The sequence below is a fragment of the Cucumis melo genome, chromosome 9 (genome assembly GCF_025177605.1).
Source record: "Cucumis melo cultivar AY chromosome 9, USDA_Cmelo_AY_1.0, whole genome shotgun sequence".
NCBI classification, from domain to species: domain Eukaryota; kingdom Viridiplantae; phylum Streptophyta; class Magnoliopsida; order Cucurbitales; family Cucurbitaceae; genus Cucumis; species Cucumis melo.
The window spans coordinates 4,496,217-4,511,723 of record NC_066865.1 but is presented as its reverse complement, the minus strand read 5'-3'; the positions used below and the strand labels follow the sequence as shown (position 1 = coordinate 4,511,723).

Sequence of the window (15,507 nt, the reverse complement as noted above, 5' to 3'; positions counted from 1 at the left end):
ATCACTATTCTATAGTTATTACTATTATTTTCGCGCGGTTCCGATTTCTTGCTTCTTCCTTTCCATCTTCTTCATAGTGGGGTCACCGACGGTGTTCTTCTTCTCTTTTTCTTCTGCAATTTTTCTGTTATATTTTTTTGAAATCACGATTTTTATTCTACAATTATTATTATTATTCTTTTTCATTATACTTCTGCTATTATTATCTTTATTTTCAATCAATTAGCAATCTTCTATTATTATTTTTCAATATGTCGTGGATAGAGTAAACTACATAATCGTTTACCATAAGGCTTTTCAAAGTCATTGTTTATCATGAACTACACGATTGTGTATCATGATCTGTACAATCGCTTACTAGAACTTTTCAAAGTCATCGTTTATCATGAACTGCACATGATTGTTTACTGGGGCTTTTTTAAAACCATTGTTTATCATGAACTAATAATCGTGTAACATGAACTACGCGATCATGTATCATTCCTACACAATCGTATATCATGATCATTTAGAAGAAGAATTACATGCACGCACATGGCTAGTGTTGATACTACCTACATGATCATGTATCATTTCCTACACAATCGAGTATCATCTATACAATTACATATCATGATCATTTAAAAGAAGAATTATATGCTCTCTATAACCGATTAATCGCGGATTGACTGGGGTATTTTTGGTATTTTTCATTATGGGTCTGTGAGCTTTTTCCGTTTTCAAAATTATTCTATACACTGTAAATATTTTGTCAGTTTGCTATATTTTTTAAAACCCCCTAAATATAATTTGATTGATATTTTGTTTTCTTTTTATGTAAGATTTTGGACATTAAATATGGTGAATGTGCTCGTTTCAATTCATGAACTTTTGAGTGCTTTGAATTTGTAATTCTCTAATTGATTTTTTTCTCCAAAAATAAATAAATCTCAATCTTATTTTTAACCTTCAAATTCCATATCTTTCTCAAATTTCCTTCATTGAACGGGTCCCACAACCCAGTTCTAAGTCCGAAGTATAGTGGGTCAACTCTAGTGATGGTTCGGTTTGAGTTCGGGAGGAGATTTCGAGATTTCGGGAAGCTACAAAAGTATGACTTCCTTAACCCTAATTTTGTTTTAATTAGGGTAATTTGCATGTTAATCTTCTAACTAGGTTAGATGCAATTAGAGTAAGATTTTCCATCTTTTTCCGCTGTGCATGTTACCATTTGCTATCCAGACTAATTTCTATCAATTGTTGAAACTCAACCAAATCGTGGATCACTCTAATATGGTTTTAAGGATATACTTCTACCACTAATAAAAACTTACCAATGATAAAGTCTATCATTGATACGTTTATATTAGTGATATAACCATTGTTTATCAATTTTTGTCATTAGTGAATCAAGATAATAGTTTTCACTAGTAGAAGTTTATCGATTATAAAAGTCTATCGTTGTTAGATCTTTATCATCGATAGTATGTTATAACTGAGTTACCGGTAAACATTGGTGATACAGAGGTCTATCATTGACAGTGTGCTATCATTTATAATAAACTATTATATTTCTTTGATAGAATCATATTGACGATATAAAAATATATAGGTGACAATGTGTCACCATTATAAACTACTATGATTCCTTGATAGAATTATATAATAGTTATACAAATATCGTTGATAGAAATTTGTCAATGATAGTGTGGTATCAATGATAGACTTTCTATTAATGAAGTTTATCAATTTTACTATATTAAAATAAATTTTGTGCCCTACGGTGGTCTTCTGGAACATTTTCTATCATTGAAGGCAAATTTTTCTACCTTTGCGATTAGTTTTGAAAAAACAATCTAACTGATTATAGATTTTATATTTTGATTGAGCTTGGTCCATTACGGATAGACTTCAAAAATGAGAAATTTCATATCACCAATAAATTTCCATGCCTTTAATGGGATTTCATTTTCTATGGATTGAAGGTAAATTTTGCTATATTTACAATTAGTTTGAAGTTTTGCTATTTTTACAATACTTTAGCCTTATTTTGTTATATATGCAAGTAAAGATGTCCAATTTTTTCATGGGACCTGCCTTGAATGGGGCGAGAATTCCTCGATTAGGCGGGAAATGAGGGATGGAGTGGGCAAAAAAACATCTCGTGAGGTAAACGGATATGAAAGGTTATGTCGTTATTATTATATAAATAATACATTTTAAATTTCAAGTTTGATTGCTTTTGATTGCTTATTGGTCAAGATAATGAGTGTGTTTAAATTCAACTTTTAAATTTAAATACACGTGAATAATTTGATTTAGGTTCATTTCTTTCAAATAAAAAGTTGATTAGTTTCTTAGGTCAAACTTTGACTAATTATCTTTAAATTCAAATTGTGATATAAAACTAATGATAACAAGTGACGTAATGTTAGATTTAATTATTTATTTAGAATTTTTCTATCTTAATGATTTAAATTAATTGGTTTTTTTTTTAAGTAATAATAATAATGGACAAAATTTTCTTGCAAATTTCTTGCGGTGAAATCCCGTAGGAATTTTTTGGAGGCAGGGAATGAAATGCGGAGTAGGAATGGGATGGGGAATGACATCCCGACCACTCCCCGTCCCATGGACATCTCTATATGCAAGACGCCCTTGATTATAACGAAAACATTGTAAGAGGAGAATATATAGATCCGATAATATAAAATAGCTAAAGTAAATTTTGATCAGCCATAATTAATTGGCCCATACTTAGAGATTCGAAGTTCAAATCTCATCCCTACAATTATTGTACCTAAAAAAAATAAGTTATCGATAATCTTATATCTCCACTTGCATATTATTCATCGCATAATTATGGATATCCAAGATTCTAAAGTTGAAATATTTGTGGTCATTAGAAAGTATAATCTTAGATACTATTTGGTTTATTCTAAATTTCTCTCTCAAATCCCCTTCACCCCATTTAATGATTCAATTCCAAACTCATATTGCCCTCTCAATTCTTTCTTTGTACTCATTCCCTTTTTTCTTCTTCAGAAAGGGTTCTCTTTTTGACCTATTATATATATTGATTACTATGTTTATTAAAATTAGTCGTTGATAAAGAAATTTTTGATAAGTGACATCTTGTATTATTATAACATATGCATCTATATCCATTACATTTAATACTTATAAATATTATGTTTTTTAAAACTTCCTTTATTAATTAAGGTGATGAATTTTACGCTTTTTTAAGTTATAGTTGAGATTTGACCATCTGACCTTTATGAATGAACGTAATACTAATATCATTTAGTTGAACTCATTTTGATAATATATTTTGTATTTAGTTGTTTCTTTTGTTCATTTATTAATTATTGGTATAAAGTATGGTACTAAATAACAAATTTTAGAAATAATAACTAAGAGTAGAATTACAATAATTTAAAAAAAAATTAGAAATATAACAAAGTATACCAATGATATAATCTACCATTTCATCGATAGACGTAAACCATGATAGTTTTTAGAAAGTCTGTCGTTAAAATGATGTTATATATGCTAATATTTTGAATCTGACGGTTACATTTACAACATTTTTTTTTAATTTAATAAATATATATATATATATATATAAACAATATATATATAGTTTAGTTAAATAATCAATTCAAATATACTTTATAGTTTTAAAGACTTTAAAGGTTGTATACTTGTATATTGTGGGGGTGTTTACAAGTCAACTTTGATGAGCATAAAAAAGAAAGAAAAAAAAAGTTGTTTCATTTTTCACTATATTTCCACAAAATATCAACTTATATATGGTTTCATTTAATTGAGACAAGTAGACAATGACTCCACGTATTTGACAAGTTTATATGGTTGTCTATATTGATAATTAAATGAGATATATTATTGAAGCCTTTTAAAATAGAAGTAAGCTAATAATTTCATACATACATCATTAATACAACGTCACATGGGTGTTTATATGACTTAGTCATATTTGTATTTCTAAAACCGCTACATAACTATAATATAAAAGCAAAATTAGACCCATCGAAATCCATAATACAAGCATTATATCAGTTGAACTGCGTTCATATTACCGTTGGAATTTTTTAAAATAATAGTAAAATTGGATATTTTTTTCTTTTCATATGCTCATGAATATCTATCTACGTATCTAGAATCTAAAAAGGTTATTAGTTTTTTTATTATTTCAAAAAAATGGTGTAAGATGGTATGGTTGTTACTTTGAAAAAATAATAATAAAATAAAGGTGCAACGCTCGATTATCGAATTCAAACCAATCAAGAGAAATAGGTTAAAAGTAATAAAACAGTGTTTTGTTGACATGAATGTAACTTAACCATCTCAACTGACGTGTGGTTGTATTATCAATCTTAAAAATTAAAATGAGAGGTTTGATTCTTTCCCCTCACATTTTTATTGTAATACCTTTGAAAAAAACAGTGTTTTATTCTACATAAGAGAAAAAAAGAAAAGAAAATACATTGGTTATGGTCTGGTGAAGTTTACTTTTTAAGTATGAAAAAAAAGGAAGGCGTTAATATAATTTTTAACATAACTCATTAAATAATTTTTTTAATTATAACAATTAAGAACATGGAAGATCAACCATATAGAACAACTAAAATGGAAAGTCGTGTATCAATTATTTATAAACCAAGTTGATTTTGGTTTATTAAATAATTTTTAGGTTTTACATCTTTATCTATATCGAACGTGACTAATAATAAAATGTTAGTTACTTGAAGTTTAAAGAAAAAATATATATATAAATATAAATATTGAGTGGAAATTGGTCCTTCCTTTAGTTAGATTATGTTCAGAAGTCTTATAATATTCCAAATCTTATTAGTTTTTACATATTATTAAATTTGCGGTTGAATCATTGTTGATGATGGTATTTCGAATGATTAAAGAAATATAAAATTAATTATTTTAAATGGAAGGTGAAAATGAAAACTACCTAACATCTTTAGCAATACATGTTGTGACTTACGAAAGAATACGACAATTGAATATAGAAGGATATCGTTCTTAAACTTAAAATTTAGAGATTAAACTAGTACGTAATTTAATATTTGAATAAATATAAAATACACTAACATAACATTAAAATTAAGTAATATTAAATTACAAGCTTGTTATATAAAATTATTTGAGCAAGTTATATACATAACTAATTTGAATCACTACTCCCTTGTTCCACGTGGATCCACCTCTGATTTTAAGGTTCATTTAACGTTTATTTTTTTCTTCAGAGATGTTTGGAGCAATGAGTTTAATAGACTAGTGAACTTCATTGAGTAGGGAGTTTTGGTCTAAATAGTTTGTGGTTCCTACACGACTAAAAAACATCAAGTTACTTACACCTTACACCATGAGTTCTACGACTTATTCACAATTTTATTCTTTGCTTCAAACGTTTAAATACGATTATTATCAATTGGATCCTAATTTGATATTATAGAAATAGTGTTCAAATACAAAATAGGTAGAAATTAAATTTAAAGATGAGAAATGTGAGAAGGAAATGTAAAGTACAGGAGTCAAAGGATGAGTGCTTGGAATTAGATACCAATATCCACACAACTGCCAAAGGCCCAAAACCATGTGGACTTAGCTGTCAAACAAGAAATCACATACTTTTATTTATTTATTTATTTTTGAAGTTTTTATGAACAAATATTCATTGAGCATTATGATTAGGACGATGATACTACTACTTCTCATTTTAAAGGTACGGGATTCAAATTCTCTAATTTTTAATTGTTGTTTTAAAAAAATACGGTTCCATAAATTAAATTGTCGTTAAAATATCTTAAATTAAGCTTGTTTTATTTTAGTTCGAAAATTCAAATCTGCGCTCCCATCTCTTTTGTTTAGAAAGAAAATTGACATTCTCACATCTATAGCTTTATATATTACTTAAATAATAATGATAACAATATTATTGCCAAGTTAATGTTTTCTATTACGTAATAGTTATAATGTTAAGAAAAGGAAAAATATCAAAGTTTCTTACCATAAACTTTGGCAATGTGTGTGTCAATTTTTACACAAGAACTTTCGACTTCATCATATTACAAATCGAAATATACAACTCTAACTTTGGTAAATATTGCAATCTTTAGCTTAACCTTGAATAAGTGTCTTTTTAAATAAAATGAAACGAAATTTCACATGATTTTGATCATACAACAATTTTAATAATATAGAGTTTTAGTAACTCAATTCAATGCAATATCACTTACGTCTTGTGGAGGCGAAGAAAGTGTTCCCGTAAAAATATATATTTTTTTAAATATATAAAGTCAAACAATTGCAATGATATACTTATTTGTGAATAAATGACAATTATAATAATAGAATGGTAGCTAAATCATCTCACTAAGTGAAAAGTTAGTATGTCACAAAATCAACAAAATCTGTTAACGGATAAGGGAAAATATACTCGCAAAATCTATTGACTTTCACATTGAATATCCTAATATGTTGCAATATATCCAACAAATATGCACTACATGTATCAACATATAACAAACCAATCCTACGAAAAAATCAATACTATACGAAACATGTTCTCAAATAAGTTGCTCAAAGCTTTTTCTGTAATAAAAGCAATCAATCAAATTAAATTAAAAACTCGCCATTAGTTTAGAATTTCATTACAAGATTTTTTACTCCTCACGACCCAAAAAAAAGTGTTTTGACAATGCAAGAAATTGCATTGGCAAGAACTTGGACCTACAACCATTGGAATGTAAAACTAAATTTGCACCCTCTTAATTAGACTTTCATTTGAAATCCATCCATCGAAATGTTTATAATGTGATTTTTACACAAAACTAATGATGTTGACATAATGAAAAGTTGATCAACCGCACGTTTGTATTTTTTAGAGAAAAATCGTATCAATGTCTTGTAAAATAAAGAGTAATAAAAACTGATGTGGTATTCAACAAAGTACACTCTAACTTCTAGTTTTGTAAAGTTACATGACAAATATGTAACTGGTTTTTAGCACAACTTTCATGAATGACTTGTGCTACCTCTATTGACCGACTAAAAATTTAGCTTTTCATTGCACTCTTTGTAACTCTTGAAACAATTAAACCACTAACAATTAAACCACTGCTTGGGAAGTCAATAAGTATATAGTTTTTAGCATAACTAAAATGAGTTTAGATTAACTAACCTAATACTTATGCTCAAAATGACTACGTATTTTCGAAAAAACTCCCTCGTTAACCTACTACTTATATGCTATCAATCTCACTACGTATTTTCGAAAAAAACTCTCTCGTTAACCTACTACTTAGGAAGGCAATTACATCTGTGCAACTTAAGTTGATAATAAATGACCTTTTAAGTTAAGTGTTTGCCCATATGTTTCTCAATGTTCTGTTATGAAACATCCCTTGAGAATCTAATCTACCGTAAACTTTAGCTCAATTGCTTACTTGGATTAGAATGATCTCTTTTATGCTTCATCAAACTAGATTGACTCATACAGGACTATTTTGAGTCAGCCTTTAGTCCTTAAGTTGGTCATGGTCGAATATGGATCTCTAATTAAGTCTTTTAAGTTAGTCATTCTAGGTTATACTTTCGTATTTAAACATTCTATCTCTATAATTCTTAGCTTTTTGGTTATCTCGATAAATTTTCTCCTAATAAGGTTTCAAAGAACAACAACATTGGAGCTTGATCTTTTTTTTTTTTTTTTGTTAAAATCATGAATTTTCAAGATTTATTTGATGGTTTATATTTTTGCATTTGTTTAGCTTAATTTGTTTTGCCATACTTGAATTTTATTATAATAAATGAGGCTCAAAGGACTAGGTAGTAGACTTAATTTCTAATAAACTAAACGTTTGAATTTTTAAAGAGATATTTTAAAATATAGAAAAATGAACAAAAATATAAAAATATATCATAATCTATTTATAGTAAAAATTAGTCTATGATAAATAGGTTCAATTATTTCGATATTTTTGTAAACATTTTTATAAATGAAGCGATGCGATTTAAAATAAAAATTTCAAATTTTAAAATGGGTTAAAATTACCTTTTGTTCACATGATTATAATAATTTATTAATCAATAAAATTAATTTTAATAATAAAAAAAGATGTAGATTTAAAGAATAAATTAGTTTTGAATAATATAATTAGAAAAAGAAATTAGAACCATGTGGAATTCAAATACCGAGAAGAACCAAATATAAAGAAGGGCGATATCCGAAACAATATTTAAGTTACATTTAAATTAAGAAGATATAATAAGAAAAAGTTACTTAAAAAGGCAAATTAAAAGAAATTAGTTTTAATTGAGATTCGAACGTGTTAACACTAACACTAAAGATGAGAAAGACAAGTTTCACGTTTCTCTTTTGCTTTCACAATATTCTATGCCAATAATATTGTGCTTCTTTTCATACTTCCTTATTATTAAATTTTGTTATTATAACTTTACTGCTTTCATTTTAATGGCTGATTTTATTTTGTCAAAACATAAAATATTAGTAAATCAACAAGATATTAATCAAAGTGTATACAGAGAGGTTTAGAGAAATAATTATGGTTGGCGAGAAAGATTTACGTGTTCTTCATCATTGTTGTTAAGGGTGTAAAATTCGATTGGGTCAATTTTATCATAAAATGAAACAAATTTGGTTTGATTTTTTATTTACTCGAACCAAATTATATATATATATAAAAAAAAAAAGATTAGGATTTTCTTTTTAGTTTCTAGTTTACCTAGTCGCCACCCCCTTTTCTCTCTCTTTCTCCTAGCCTCACACTCTCTCTCTTAAACCCTTCATCTCTCACTCGCAACTCTCTAAACCTTCCATCTTTGTAGAAGAAGATAGTGAAAAAGATGAAGATAGAAGAAAAAGAAGAAGAAGTTGTGAGTCAATATAGTGTACTTAGTTAACGGCCTAACCTGAGGGAAGTTAGTTTGGGTTGAGTCGAATATTGTTTGTACACAACTTGATTTAGGTCAAGTCAGAAACTAAAGTCCAACTTGTTTATAGCTTTATAATTGTCATGAGTCTTCCATAAGCTTGTCTTTGAATCTACTTTTAGTCTAACCTTCTAAATTAACTTGTATGAGTTTTCCTTACATTGGTGTGGTATTAAGCCTCCCACGTATTCTGATGTTTAAGTTAGTACAAAAAATGTACATTTTTTGTTAAGCACAAAAATAATGTCGAGGCTCTTATTTGAAAATTTTACTTACATGTCCCTTTTGGAGTTGTCAAATTGGAGCTATTTATAATGCCTTTTCTTTAACACTCGCCTTAGTTACATGTAACTTCTCATGGTATAGTTTGAGGTTACGGTGCGTCAGATCGAGAGTCACTCAATTACTTTTTTATTAGTATGTATATGATCATCTACTCAATTAGTTGACTCAAAACTTGAGACTCTGACTTTCTTCTTTTGGACGTATGTTTCTACACGTCGCCTCCCAGATTTCTTTGCAGTCGAACCACCTACTCATAGGGTTCAGGCCTTATTTGAAGTAACCCTCAACAATTAATTATAATAAAAATAGATTAAAAAATGGTGGAATCAATAGAAAAATGTAACAAAAAAATAGGCATGAGGTTGATGAAGGTAGAAAGTACTGAAACTGATGTAATAAAGAATTACTTTTAATAATTTAATTGGGCAGATGTTATTTTAATTCTTTAAATGGAGAGCTTGAGTTTTATCACATAGACGTTAGAAGACTATATATATATATATGCTATTGTAATATAAAGTCCTATTTCACACTACATTGTTTATTGTTATTAGGTATATATCTCAATTGACCTATGCTCAAATTATCCTTTAATATTAATACATTTTTGTTCATAGGATTGGATTAGGAAGGTTTTATTTCAATCCTCCCATGAAGATGGAGTGCATTTGATATAAATGTTATATAGCACTCTTTTATCACCCAAACTTATATTTAAAACCCATCCATCTATAACAATATCATCAACATAGTCCAATGATTACATTATATCTACTACTTATAGTTGGAGATTTAAATCTCTATCCTCAAATTTATTGTACTCAACAAAACAATGGAGCCACGTGTATGTATGTATTGGTCCCCTTAAAATTTCTAAAAGTTTAATCAACACACAAATTTAATTTCGAAAGTTAGAGAAAATATAACAAAATTTAGCAGTTTATTTAGATTTCAAGTAAATTTTTACTTTTCATTACCGATAATAGGCCGCGTTAAATTTAGATAGACATCTTTAAATTTTCACTAGTATATAATCTGATAACATTTAAATTTTTGATATATTTATAAATAAGTCCATTCATTTTGTTATACTTGAAAATATCCATTTTAAAAGTTTGGTGTAATGATACATTAAAAATAAAATTAAAAAAATTAAAACGACAAAGAAAATAATACAAAAATTTCAAAAAATTTAGAAAAAGATTCTAATTTATTTTTTGTATTTATTATTTTATATCATCAGACGCATATTCTCTATTCTCTTTTTCTCCGACGGAGCATATTCTTTACCTATTGTTTCGTTTAGCTTTCTTTGGTTAAATGGGTAATATATGAAAATTTATATTTGTGTTTATTTTTACCTCTAAATTTTAAATTATGTATACTAAGCAATAATTTTAAAATTTTAACGTCATCCAAAAGCCTTAAAAAAATTTAGAAAAATTGTCAAAATAAAAAATTTGATAATATACTTACACATTACTGAATTGTTTTCCGGGAGTAAATAATTTTTTTTTATTTTTAAAAAATCTTCAAATTTATTAGCTAAAAAATGTTAACCTATTAGACACGAAATTATAAGTTTAGAATTTTATTAACACAATAATCAATTTTATATATAATATAATTAATTAATTTGAAACACTTTGTAAGATATTAAACTCTTTTAAAGTTTTCAATGACTTGTCGATTCGTTAAACACTCTTTCGAAGTTCAAATACATTCAAATTATCTTTTCAAAGGCAAAATTACATGTACATGTATTTTGAATATCACAAAATTAAAAATGGCAACTTATAAAATCATATAATACTATTTTAAAAAAATTGTTTTAAATAATAAAATTGTTGAAAATATTTATAAATATAACAAAATTTTCCTTTATCGGATTTATTTTATTAAAAATGTTATTATATCTCTAAATAAATTGTGAGGGGAAATTTGTTTGTATCTTTTTTTTTTTAATAATTGAGGAATAGGAAGATATACTTTTATCTTCCTCCTCTTCCTATTTATGATTTAAGTTGAGAGGAAGCTATGTACACATGTTGGACCTATTTCAACTTTAACCCAATCATTATTGATCTGTCAATTAACCATTTTTATTCTCTTTTTATTTCCTGCTTTCGTTTTCTTCACTTTTTTTTTTTTTTAAGATAGATTATGTATTTTAATTTTATTATCTATAATTTCACAAGTGAGTATAACTCATTTAACAAGTATTGATTTTTAAAGTCAGAAGATTTGATTCTCTCACGACAATATAAATTGTGGTAAAAGTAATATTTCTACTTAGGCAAGTTAATTCAAACCAAATACGGATATATTTCAGATGGTATAAGATATACACTTAATCAAGAGGATCAATCTTCACTTTTTTACTATAATTTATTTTAGAAAATTGCACATGTCTATGTAATTTTAAAAAAAAAATGTAATTGTGGACTTTTACATTCGTTCTTTTTTTATTTTTCGTTAGAATTAGTGGTCAATTAGAAAAAAGATCATATATATATATATATATGATAAAACTTGCAATAAACTAACCCTATATTTAATTTGATGAGATTAAGATTATAGAGGAAGTTGATTGAGTTATGAAAAATTAAGAATTTAAAGTGATATAGAAAAAACGAAATCTAAAAAAACGTATGAATTGTTATACTCATGATGAGATTTAAATTAATAAAATTTTTAGTTTAACATTTAAATTGATATAGTTGATGAGTGGATTTTAGTACAATAGAATAAAACAAAAACAAAAAAATCAAGATAAAATAATATGAGATTTTGATTCTAGCTTGTGTGGGATTAAAATAAATTCCATCTCAAATTATATGAAAATACACTTCGTATATAACTTAAACTTTTAACTTTTTTTTATTCTATAATTTTTTTTACTAATTTAGACTTCTAACTTCTCTCCTATTCTATAATTTATTAAGTGGTTTTCTTAGTCAAAATTTGGCAAGAAGCTATATAATTGTAATATTTATGGATATAATTTGTATGATACAAAATTTGAGCTAAAATTCAAACTCTTAAAAGGGGGATGAGGGGAGAAAAAAACATAACGGTTCCTTTGTATACGTTGTCGAGAACTATAATTGGTCTCTAAACATCCCCTTAGCTGGCCCTCGATTAGATCAGCAGCTGATTCGAATCCAACGGTAGGGAAGATGAAGAAATTGTGAGGAGGAAGAGATGAGTGTGAGCATGCCGCACACAATAAATTCCATTTTGTTGAAAAGTTTTCTAAATTTTTGGGATTATTCAGTGAAGCTAAATTGAGATAAAATAAAATAAGATAAAATAAAATAAAAACATAAATAAATAAATAAATAATTTTGAGGTTAAGCACCATTTCTGTATCCTTCTTTCAGTCATCTCTCTTTCTCCTCCGGAATTCTGTAATTGAGAGTTTGGTTTTGTTTAAACAGCGGCTAGCCATTAAAAAAGCCCACAAACGGCTACAATTTGCGATATTTCCACGATGAAACAGAGCGTTTAAATTAAACCCATTTCCCATTTTTGTTCTGCTTCCGCCCCTTTTGTGGGGATTTTTGATCTGAGTCTCTAGGATCTGATTTTTCGAGAGAATTTTCTGGAATTTTCCGGCATTTTCGGACATTTTCCTACTATTTTCTTCATCATGTCTGATGGGTATTACAGTTCTAAGAAGACAGATGATATCTGTGAAGACGTTTGTGGCCAGGTTAGTCTGTTGTTTTCAATCTCTCTCTATTTTCTCTATTTTTCTCTATTTGTTTGTTGTTTCTTTTTCCGTATATGTTGTCTTCGACTTTTTTGGATCAAACCCTTTTGATTGAAATACTCATTAATGACGAGGAAGGTACAGTTATTTTCTGCAATGGTGTAATGATGGTTATGCTTATCAGCAGAATATTTTGATTCGAAGTGTGCATTGATTTGGTTTTCAATCGAATTTTGCCGTCCTTTTCAATTTATAGCTAAATTTCCTTTTCTGGGTTTCTAATTTCAGCTTAGTAAAAGAATCATTTCGGTTTTTTTTTTTTTTTTTTTAACGTTTTTCCATCGTTCCCACTTATCATTTGCATCTGGAAATGAATTTGCTTGCCTTGAATTTGTTGGATCGACGTGTTGTTTGATCGTTGATTATGTTCTTCAATGTTTTGTAGCAGGGGCCTCGAGGTGCTTTCAGCTTGTCTAGATTTCGATGTATTCTTCGAGGTTGGGATTTGAAGACATTAATTTCTCTCTTTGTAGCTGTTCCACTCTTGATTTTATTCATATATCTTCATGGCCAGAAGATTTCTTATTTCCTTAGACCTATTTGGGAGTCTCCTCCAAAGCCATTTCATGAAATCCCTCATTACTATCATGAAAATGTATCAATGGAGTCTCTCTGTAAGCTTCATGGTTGGACAATGCGCGAATCGCCAAGAAGAGTCTTTGATGCTGTTCTGTTTAGTAATGAAGTTGACATCCTGACTGTCAGATGGAATGAACTTTATCCTTATATGACTCAGTTTGTGCTTCTCGAATCAAACTCGACGTTCACTGGTTTGCAGAAGCCGTTGGTTTTTGCAAACAATCGGGAACAGTTTAGCTTTGTCGAGTCACGGTTGACTTATGGGATGATAGGGGGAAGATTTAAGAAAGGAGAGAATCCATTTGTTGAAGAGGCATATCAAAGATTGGCTCTAGATCAGCTTCTTAGGATTGCTGGGATACAGGATGATGACTTGTTGATCATGTCTGATGTCGACGAGATCCCAAGCGCTCACACTATAAACCTCTTGAGGTGGTGCGATGATGTTCCACCAATACTCCACCTTCGATTAAGGAACTACCTTTACTCCTTTGAGTTTTATGCAGATGACAACAGTTGGAGAGCTTCTGTCCATCAATACAAGCATGGTAAAACACGGTATGCTCATTATCGTCAATCCGATGTAATCTTATCGGATTCAGGGTGGCATTGTAGCTTTTGCTTCCGACATATCAGCGAGTTCATATTCAAGATGAAAGCGTACAGCCATTATGACAGAGTCAGATTTTCTCATTACTTGAACCCTGACAGAATTCAGGATATAATATGCAAAGGAGCAGACCTATTCGACATGCTTCCAGAAGAATACACGTTTCGGGAGATAATTGGGAAGATGGGACCAATCCCCCAGTCTTACTCAGCCGTTCATCTCCCTTCGTTCCTGCTAAACAACGCTGAGAAGTATAAATACTTGTTACCAGGTAACTGCAGAAGAGAAAGTGGCTAAATTATGAAAAAGAACAAGATAGAAATGAAATGGCTTTGTAAATGTTGAACATAAAGAGATCCCTATTCTGGAGGTTAAAGGTTTGTGTCCAATGAAGTTGAGGCTGAAATGATGGGAACTGAGGGCGGAGACAAAACTTCATATTTGTTGCAGCTGAGGAACCTGATTGTAATTGCTATTGGCTTTCTTCAAAGTTGAATCAAATTTCCCAAGCTTCTCTTACAGGCATTGTTTAGGTAACACTGTAATTTCCACCATCTCTTTGTATTGATCTTAGAACATTTGTCACAGTACTCATTTATTCTTTTTCCATAGTTTTTGTGTCGATGAAAAGAAAAGTTAATGTTCTTAGATATCTTCTTTTCTCCTCATTTCTTTGTTGTTTTATCTGGAATTTGGGGTCTGATATCTGAAACTGCGTACTTTTCTTCTTTTCCTGTTCCTCTTAGGGTTCAAGTTGAAACCTAAAATAGAAATTCATTCGATGGGTTGAACGATACAAAACTATCGTTATCGGTCTACTTCAGTTCAATTCAGTTGGTTTAACATCTATTTCTTGTTGGGTTTAGGGATATTAAGAGGTGTATAACAACATTTTTAAAGAATAGCAAATGCAACAAAGATAGATTTTGAGAATTTGATCTAAATTCTGCTATATCTATGAATTCTTTTGTTTTGTGTTATATTCTTACTAATACTTTAGTACTAATTGCTATTTGCAACCGTTCCTTTTGAAAACTTAATTAAGTAAATTTAATAATCATACTATTAGAACTGAACGGTCAATATTTAGAATGATAATGATTAAATACAGTAATGAATTGAACTAATTGTTTACAGTGGAAATGGTGAGTTTTCTCTCTCTTGTGAAGTTGTGAATGAAACATGGAAAGTGGGAAGCATGTGGACATTTCTTCCTCTAAGCATTTAATCATGGTGCCCACCACACTTTAAACACCAAAGAATCTTCCATTTCACCTCTGCAAGAGAG

General features: G+C 28.7%; 1 protein-coding gene across 2 annotated transcripts; it reads left to right on the top strand.

The window, feature by feature from the left end:
- Positions 1–12,277: 12,277 nt before the first annotated feature.
- LOC103498114 (uncharacterized) lies at positions 12,278–14,869 on the top strand. Of its 2 annotated transcripts, none has more exons than XM_008460601.3 (2): positions 12,278–12,970; positions 13,416–14,869. In XM_008460601.3, exons 1-2 carry the CDS (start codon positions 12,908–12,910, stop codon positions 14,514–14,516), a joined length of 1,164 nt encoding a protein of 387 aa, XP_008458823.1. In that variant the 5' UTR covers positions 12,278–12,907; the 3' UTR covers positions 14,517–14,869. The 2 variants fall into 2 exon arrangements, with proteins under 2 accessions (XP_008458823.1, XP_008458825.1); XM_008460603.2 differs by having other exon boundaries at positions 12,280–12,970; positions 13,419–14,869.
- Positions 14,870–15,507: the final 638 nt, after the last annotated feature.